Here is a 9,005-nt window from a genome sequence, read left to right as displayed (position 1 = left end):
TACATAATGATGTAATGTGGCAGCTATGTGGTGATGTAATGTGGCAGTTATGTGATGATGTAATGTGGCAGCTACATAATGATGTAATGTGGCAGTTATGTGATGATGCAATGTGGCAGCTACATAATGATGTAATGTGGCAGTTATGTGATGATGCAATGTGGCAGCCATGTGATGATCCCCTATGATATGGTCTGATGGAATAAACCAGTAAGAGAATGAAAGATAGGATGGAACATCTTTAATCCAATCACATCCCTGAGCCCATGTAAGGGGAGCTTCCCTGAGATGTGTCCCACACTTTGAACTTACAAGCAATAAAAGGAGAGAGAAATGAGCAGAGATCAGAGGGACCGAGTATCACCAAGAAAGAAGAGTCTGGAAGTGGAGTGCCTTCTTTGGACCTGAGCTGTCTGTACCGTGAAGCTCCTAGATCCAGGGAAGGATTGATGCCACCATGCATGGAGATCTTCAAGGAATATTGGAAGGAGACAAGGACCTTTCCCCAGAACCAATAGAGAAAGCTTTTCCTATAGCCGGCACTCTGAAGTTGGACTAGTTGCCTAAACTGTGAGAGAATACATTTCTCTTTGTTATCCCCCTTGTGGTATTTCTCTGATGGCAGCACTGGCGAACTACGACACCAATCATTTCAAGTTTAGAGACTTAGTGAGTAAAGTTGGGTTGAGCTGTCTCAGCTGGTGCATTGTCTATACAGTTAGTCATTCAACAGATATTTATAGAGCACCTGTTGCTGTAAGTGGCCATCAAGTCTACCTTGTGCATAACCCAAGGGAGTGTTGCTTGGCCCTGCGCCATCTTCATGATGGTTCCTATGTTGGAGCCGGTTATTGCCACTGTTGTGTAAGCCTTCCAGCCTCGGAGGCTCATCTTCCAGCTCTATATTGGGCTGTGTCACATCTCATCCATAGGGTTTTCATTGGCTAGTTTTTGGAAGTGGATTGGTAAGCCTTTCTTTCTAGTCTTAGTTTGGAAGTTCTGCTGCAACCTGTTCACCATGGGTGACCTTCCTGGTGTGTGAAAAATCAGTAGCATAGCTTCTATCTTTAGAGCAACATGCAGACCACTACAGTGGGACACACGGACAGGTGGTGGTGAATAGAACACCAACTGCGTGTTAATAATCATGGCAGACATTGGATACAACATAGCCCCGAGTAGCTAACATTTTATCCACTTTGTATCCCTGGAACCCTGTAATACACTGGAACCACTCAAAACATAGATTGATGAATGGTGCCAGGCCACACAGAGTTTAAAGCACAGGAAAGTGTACAATTTCCTCTTGTTCAGTTAGGTTTTTTCTTTCTCTTTTTGGAGTATATTTTAATCATTAATCTTTTGGGTGCTCAAATTTAAGGCAGTCAGAGCCCCTTCAGCTAGCTCCTGTGATGCCCCCCAACCCTTAACTTTATTAGTAAAATATATGTAAAAAAAAAAAACTTGTTCTTTTAGCCATTTGTAATTGTACAATTCAGTGACATTATCATCACCGTGTTGTGTAGCCATCACCCTGTCCATCCCCCTCAAACAGAAAGTTAGGCCCCCACATGCAACAACTCCCCATTTCCCCCTCCCCCAAGTACTCCTGTCTCTATGTAGATATTCACAGTGTTTGTCGTCTTGTGTCTGACTTATTTCACTCAGTATGATGTCTTCGAGGTTCATTCATGTATGTGTGCTGGAGCAGCTGAGCAATGTTCCATTGTGTGTACATACCATGTGTTGTTTATCCATTCATCTGTTGATGGACAAGAAGGTTGTCTCCACCTCTAGGCTATTGTGAATAATGGTGTAATGAATATTGGTGTTTGAGTCCCTACTTCCAAGTCTTTGGGGTATATACAAAGGTCAGTTAGCATTTTTATGCCAATCAAGTCTGAGTTAAGGGAACATTAGAGGTTACTTGCAGGAGAAAATAAGGACATCACATGCAATATTGGGGAATATGGAAAGGGATGTGACTTGGAGCTTGTCTTGTGTCTCATGGGCTGATTTATGGAAGTTGGTATCAGGAATCTGGGTTGCTCTGTGTACATGAATATTTCAGCTCTGTCTTGTGGTACAGTGGGAGAGCGAGACAAGAGGTAGGGAGCCCATCATCTATTCTGCACCTGTGAATGGGGCTGCTCCAAAATAGAAATCATGGGGCAAAGTTTCTTTAACTTTCAAAAATTACAAGTCCTTTCTCTTTGGCTGGACATCATCATGTTTGGTTTGGTGTTTTGAATAGTCAGTGAGCTAAAGATTTTCAGAAGTAAGAATTTAGTCAAAGACTTTAGTGTTCCCTTGAACAACAACCAGCATCACACAGCACTAGGACGGGCTCCCCGCCCAGAATGTGAGATTTCCTTCCCTCCCTCCCTCAGGACGGGCTCCCCTCCCAGAATGTGAGATTTCCTTCCCTCCCTCCCTCTCCTATCTCTGTCACTCTCTCTCCCTCCCCTCTTCCCATCCTTTTTCCCCCTCTGACAGCTAAGCAGTCCTGAATCCTCTACTGTTTGTGCCAGTAGGTTTGCCAACCCTGCCACTTCCATTTCAGACTGAGAGAGACATCCCAGGGGCTTTATAACTTCCCCCTGGGTCAGAATTGATGGGCAGTGCCAATGACCAATCATAGCATCACTGCTTCACTAGAGGTGGGTCCAAAGACCAGACCGCTCTGGTCTTTAATAACATTCTGAACCAGCAAGGAATCACATTTAAGGGACAAAGCACCTCAGACTTCCTTTGTTATAATCCTGGAAAGTGACCTTTCTGAAAAGGTGCACACAGCTCTTTCTGCAACTGAGTTGATCATAATAGTTAACATTCCATTTGTAATATCCGTCTTTTCTTTCTGAGAAAATCATGAAATGAGCTATGGTTGTCAGGTGGTTTCTCATTTATAATGGGGAATCTGACCAAGGGCCCCTGGAACACACAGTTGTCCAGACTTGCAGCTCTCCAGGAAGTCTTTAAGAGCGTTTGGGGATTAACGTCTGGATTTCAATCATTCCTGCTCCTGCTCTTGTCCATTGTTACCATCATCAAGGATTAACACTCTGGGGATTGCAGGTCAGACCCATTGTTGGCTCTCCCAAGAATAACTCTATTAATATCATTTTCCATCTTCCCAGGTGCAAACTCAGGAAACCATTGGGGACAGCGTCTCTCTCAGCCAGAGGCCAGCATCTGTGGAGCCTGCTGCGTTGGAGTCCTCACTCATGGGGGCCACAATGAGCGAATCCCCCAACTCTGGAGGAATCCATGAGGAAAGTGCATCATTGGCCCAGTACCTGGAGGTAGGAAGCTGTACCTGGAGCCCACAGCATGAAGAACAGGACCAGGAGAGAGGAGACAACACAGCTGGTGGTCCCAGGGGAGACCTGGACCATAAGCTGAGCTGCTCAGATACTAATAGTGGACTCATGGTCTCCTGTGAACTCTCAGTGCATTGTCCCCAGGATGGCTGCGTGGACTTCACTGAGCCCGAGGTTCCTTTTGTGGCTTCCCCTGACCTCGTGAACACCATCCTCACCCTGGAAAATGGTTGTGATGGGCCAAGTGGCAGAGAAGCCGTGTGTGGCCTGGAGAATTTTGAAGCAGGTGACGGAGGAACATATTGTGATGCCATGGACTCTCCTGTTGGAGCAGTTGATACATATTTACCTCAGGAAACTTGTTCCAGGGACTTGGAGCTGGTGGATGCTCAGAACCAAGCATCTGACTTATGTTCTCCTGATGACAAAATGCTGGAGGGCCTCCTTAATGCACAAAGCTCTGAGCCTCCCCAGTCCACATGTGACAATGGCAGGGATAGAGACTTGGCTATGCCACCTGTGTCTAGTAGCACATTCACCTGGAACATTTCACAAGAGGTCCATGAAGGTGCCACAGGGGGCAATGTAGCAGAGCTGGAGGACCACACATCCATACTGGTCTGCATGAGGAGGACTGATCATGAGAGGCTGAGTCTCAGCCACTCCGGGGAGCATGAGGAAAGGCAGCCTCTTTCTTCTGAGTATAGCTCTTGTTTGCAGTTCAAAGAAGGAGGTGAGGACGGTTCCACTACTAAAGACACCATAGATACACCAGCCAGTCACAGTTCCATTGTGACATTTCTTGAGGAGACACCAACCATGTTAACTGGTAATTCGGAGTTTCTTCCGGCAACCAAGGAGAGGGAAGACACATCAGTCAGTACCATAGGCACCAGGGTCCTCCCAGCTAAATGCCTTGCTGCTTCTATTACTGAAAACAGTGCTGCAGATGGCACTAAGGAGACTTTGCCTCAGACACCAGATGAGAATGGGTTCCAACTTCCCTCCAGTGTACCATGGGGTCATAGTTTAAATGTCACCACAGCTGAAACGATAAAGGAACTGCCTTGCATGGTGTCCAGTGCACCAGAAAACCAAGCCTGCGTTCCTCAGCTTTTAGAGGGAAAGGATTTCTATAGTGATTCTGCTTTGCAGATTGACAACCTCTGTGAAGATAAGAATCAGATGGTGGATGGAGCAGACCACAGGCGCCTCGAAGAGAATTTCCAAGAAAAAGGAAGTGAAACAAAGCAGAGATCCTACCAGGAGAAATTGCCCCACCAGGGTTCTCTTCCTGAAGCTGGTTTCCAGGTAAGTTTGCCCGCCACATCTGCTGCACAAGAGGAAGTAAAATCACTGCCCTGGGACCACTTACCAGGAAACTCCAGGGAGGAAAAAGGGACAGACGTCACCATGGTGGCTGAATCAATTGTGGAAGAAGACAGCAAGACCCTGAGCGATGTCCTGCCTCTTTCTCAATATCTCCTGCAGGACTCTGAAGAGAATGGACCAGGATCTGGGGAACCAGACAACAAGCTGAAGGTTATAACTCTAGAGGCTCCTGTATCAGAAATCTGGTCACCAAGACAACCAGCAGACTCTGAGAGCAAGGAATCAGAAGCTGTTCCTCTAACTCCTGACAGGATCTGGGCTCTATCTGAAGTTCCAATGGCAGACACTTTGGTGTGTGAACTAGATTCCTCCAAAATAACATCTCCTGTTAACAGTGCTCAGTGTGAGTCTAGCAATAGGGAAGTCCACAGATGTCAAGAACAAGCCAGCCATGATGGTGGGAGGAATCTCTCTGCCCGGTATTTGAGGCAACTCAGACGCCTAGAGTCATCCGTTGACCCTGTCGATGAAGAAGAATCGGGTACCGCAAATTCATTCTTAGAGGTTTCCAAAACCAGAGGGAAGGAAAACGTTGACAGTGTGAATCCAAACCAGAAGGAAAACCAACTCAAGTTGGCTCATCCTGCCTCCTTTAAGCTGCTGTTGACCTGCCCTCAGATTCTAGAGTCCTCTGTAGATCCCATTGATGAAGCTGGTATAATGGAGTGGGCTGAGGCTGAACCACCAGAGCCTCCCGAATCCACACTGGGACCCACTGGAGAGGAGAGTCAGTCCAAGGATAGAAACTCGAGCCAGAAAGTAACAGCTCAACCTGCCATTGGACAAGTTCCATATCCTGAGGAAAGCGGGGACACCATTCTGAGTGAAAAGAGTATAAACCAAAACCCAGAAGACAGAGAGAAGGGGCAGGCCGAACAAAGTGAGAACGACAAAGTCAAAGTGGAAGCCCAACTTGCCACTTTGCAAGTCTCGCGTCGCAACGAGATCATTCTGAGTGAAGGGAGCAGACAGCAAGTACAAGGCGGCAATGAGAATAGCTTTGGGGAAGCTGTCCAAAGCAAACATGATGAATCAGAAGTAACTTCCCCCACCTTACCTCTTTCTAGCTGCTTAGCAATAATGCCTTGTGTATCTGTTGGAGTTGACTCTAACTCCACGGGCCAAATTCATGACATCGCTGAGCCCAGAAACCATCCATATGTATTTTCTGACTCAAAGGAAAGGAGGTGTGCTAAATGTTTGCCTTTCACTTCATCTCCTGACGAGAGCAGCACAAACGTCTCAGTAAGCAAAAAAAGCAAAGAATCTAAAATAGAGACGCCACAAATCAGGGAACCCAAACCCCCCAATTCATCTGCCTCCCCAGCCATGACTCGGGCCTTCATTTCAGGAGAATGTGTAGCAGAGAACTCTCCTAAGTTTGAGCAAGATCCTTCTCATCAGGGATCTACCTTGAGCAGCATGAAAAAGTCCAGGCAGGAGGAGATGCCCAGCCACATGGCCACAAAACCAGGCAAATTTCCAGGAGCCCGGTCAGTGGTGACTAGGTCCGAGGAAGCCAAAAAGAAGCAAGAACTCTTGGGAAGTGGATATGTAACTGAGGGAGTAAAGAAGAAAATTCTGTCCAAGGTAGCAGCCCTGAGGCTGAGATTGGAAGAGAAGGAAAACGCCAGGAAGAACTCCAGTTTTCTTAAAAAGATTCCTAAACTCGAGGCATCAGTATCCTTCACAGAGGAGAAGAAAGACCAAAAAAAGCCACCTTGCAAAAGAGAAGGAAGAGGTGAGGCTGTTTCCTTCTAAACTAGTTAGTTTGGGCTTGTTAAAATGTGGGTACACAGACTGCTTGGCCCCACCCTCAAAGATCTGATTCAGTGTGTCTAGGAGGGTGGCTGAAGAAATGTATCTCTTACCAGGGGTGTAATGAAGAGTCACAGCATCTCTAAATTGTGCTTCTCCTTCTACCCCCTTTCCAAGATGAATAGACGTTAGTAACTGCAAAGGGTCAGCAGAAACGCCTTCTGCCATCTTGTCTGACCACCACTGGGCACTTTTCATATTTATGGTGCCTCAGGATGTCATTCTGGGCCTCTGCTGCCCCCTTGAGGACAAGTGCTTCCCTCTGCTACCTTCTCGCTGGTGCCCACTGTACATGGTCGGGCCTTGCCAAGTTAATAGCAACTGCTCAGTGGCGACCCCTTCAGGTGGCATGCAGGGCCTCTGTGTCTAACAAGTTTCCAGGTGAACTTGATGTGTCCACTCTGGGGACCACAGACACAGGCTACTTTTAAGTATATTTTGTTTGTAACTTTGTTATGAAGTGGCGTAAATGATTTGTGCTCAACTGGTATGGTTTTGTATGCTAAGCACGGACTGATGACTGTAAGGTTGGCAGTTCAAACCCACCAGCCGCTCCTTGGAAACCCTACAGAGGGTCACTATGAGTCGGAACTGACTCGATGGCACTTGACAACAACTAGCATAGTGGTTGGCAGTTAGAATCCACCCAGTGTTCATGGAAGAAGGCCTGGCATGTGCTTCTGTGACAATGACAGCCAAGACAGCTAGCCCTGTGGGGCAGTTCTATTCTATGGTGGTGGTGATGTGCCGTGGAGTTGGTTCCGACTCATAGCGAGCCTGTACAGGGTTTCCGAGGCTGTAAATCTTTACCGGAGCAGAAAGCCTCATCTTTCTCCCGTGAAACAGCTGGTAGTTTTGAACTGCTGACCTTAAGGTTCGCAGCCCGATTCATTAGCTCTATTCTATCACACCTGGGATTATCGAGCGTTGGCATTGACTCAGCAGTTGTGAGTTTGGTTTGTTTACCCCATCCAGATATGGTAGGCATTTTAAACGAAGAAGTGTGATTAAGATGCCTTTCTGTTTGGGTACCCCTTTTAAATGTATTAAATCTACTTAAAAAAACAAACAAAAAACAGAAGCATTAATCAGTGTAGCTAATTAGTATCATTAAATACACCTCACAGTAAGAGAGAGTTAAAGAAATAAACATTTAGGTACAATTTAGTGTTCTCCTCTTCAATCATTACATTATATTTCACATGACTTCATTTAAACCTTGCTTCTTTCCTTTCAAATTTGAGTATCATTCCCCGCCCCCCAATGCACCTGCCTGTGTTTCTGAATCTAATGCCCTTTGGGAGGATCTCCATGTTTCTGATTTCAGACCAAATCTTCATAATTATTTCTGCTTTGTCCAGGGAGTCATTTCAGCCTCAAATTCCTTTCCATGACAGGATGCTGAAGCAATCCATGAAAAATGTTGCCTCTTTCATATCAGAGCTCATCTTTCTTTCCCTTCTCACGAAACTTGTGATGGACGGGTTGGCACGGTCTGTGTGCTGGTGTGAAAAACTGGAGTCTTCATTAATTCTGTGTCCGCTTTATGATTCCCAACCCCAAAAAGTGGGCCTTGGACCCCCATTGCATACAGGGTAAATACAGACTCACCTTCTAAAGAGTGTGAAGGTATCCTTTGGGATTATTAGTAACATATGTTTCTAAACATATTTAAAGAGAATGAAATAATGTTTTAAAAGACCCTCAAAAATGGTTCCAGCCAAGGGGGAAACCTTTGATTTGGGATTTTGGCACATGATCATTCAGGTTACCTGTGGAGAAAATGATGGTGCAGGTAACCAGGCGGTGGTGGAGAGTTTCATGTTACCCCCCTCAAATCCCATAGGGCTGCCCTGAAAACGGGGCATTGTGGGAGGGCATGAGACTAGTGAAGCAGGTACAGGTCTGAGCAGCGGGAGGGCCCAGCAGTGGCCATGGGGTAAGAGCGTCAAAGACTCTTTCAGCTCAGGGGGATAACGGATGGTCACCAGTGTTGCCCAGAAACAGAGCCCACTGAGTGGTAAAGATGAGGAGATGAGAGGTTGGTAGGTGTTCTGGTCCATCTGGGAGGACGCTGTGACGTGGTAGTTCCGGCTCCAGTGTACATTCAGAACCAGATTGCTTGGGTTCAAGTCTGGTCTTTAATAGTAACTGGATTGTTGTTGTTAACTATCACTAAGTCAGTTTAGCTCATAGCGACCCTGTATAGTTTCCAAGGAGCATCTGGTGACTTTGAACCGCTGACCTTGCAGTTCAAATCGACCTTGTGATCGAGTGCTTATCCTACAGTGCCACAGCAGACTCCAGTAACTGGGTGGCCTTGGGCTAATGCCTTAGTCTCTAGGTGCCTCTCTTTGCTCACCTGCAAAATGGGGCTGCAGTTCTGCTACTTCCAAGTGATAAAATGCAAAACCGTTTGAATGATGCCTGGCCCTGGTGGTTAGACATTAGACTGCTAACGGCAAGGTCAGC

At 46.4% G+C, this 9,005-nt stretch overlaps 1 protein-coding gene across 1 annotated transcript in view; it reads left to right on the top strand.

Annotated features, from left to right (window-relative positions):
• Positions 1–9,005, top strand: part of ALPK2 (alpha-kinase 2) — a 133,742-nt gene that overhangs the window by 93,609 nt on the left and 31,128 nt on the right. Inside the window, exon 4 of the mRNA XM_006837571.1 lies at positions 3,141–6,456. Coding sequence (XP_006837634.1) covers positions 3,141–6,456 — 3,316 coding nt within the window. The remainder of the gene's footprint in view (positions 1–3,140; positions 6,457–9,005) is intronic.

The sequence above is a fragment of the Chrysochloris asiatica genome, unplaced genomic scaffold, assembly GCF_000296735.1.
Source record: "Chrysochloris asiatica unplaced genomic scaffold, ChrAsi1.0 scaffold00021, whole genome shotgun sequence".
In the NCBI taxonomy this organism is placed as follows: Eukaryota; Metazoa; Chordata; class Mammalia; order Afrosoricida; family Chrysochloridae; genus Chrysochloris; species Chrysochloris asiatica.
This window is presented reverse-complemented; position numbering and strand designations above follow the sequence as displayed.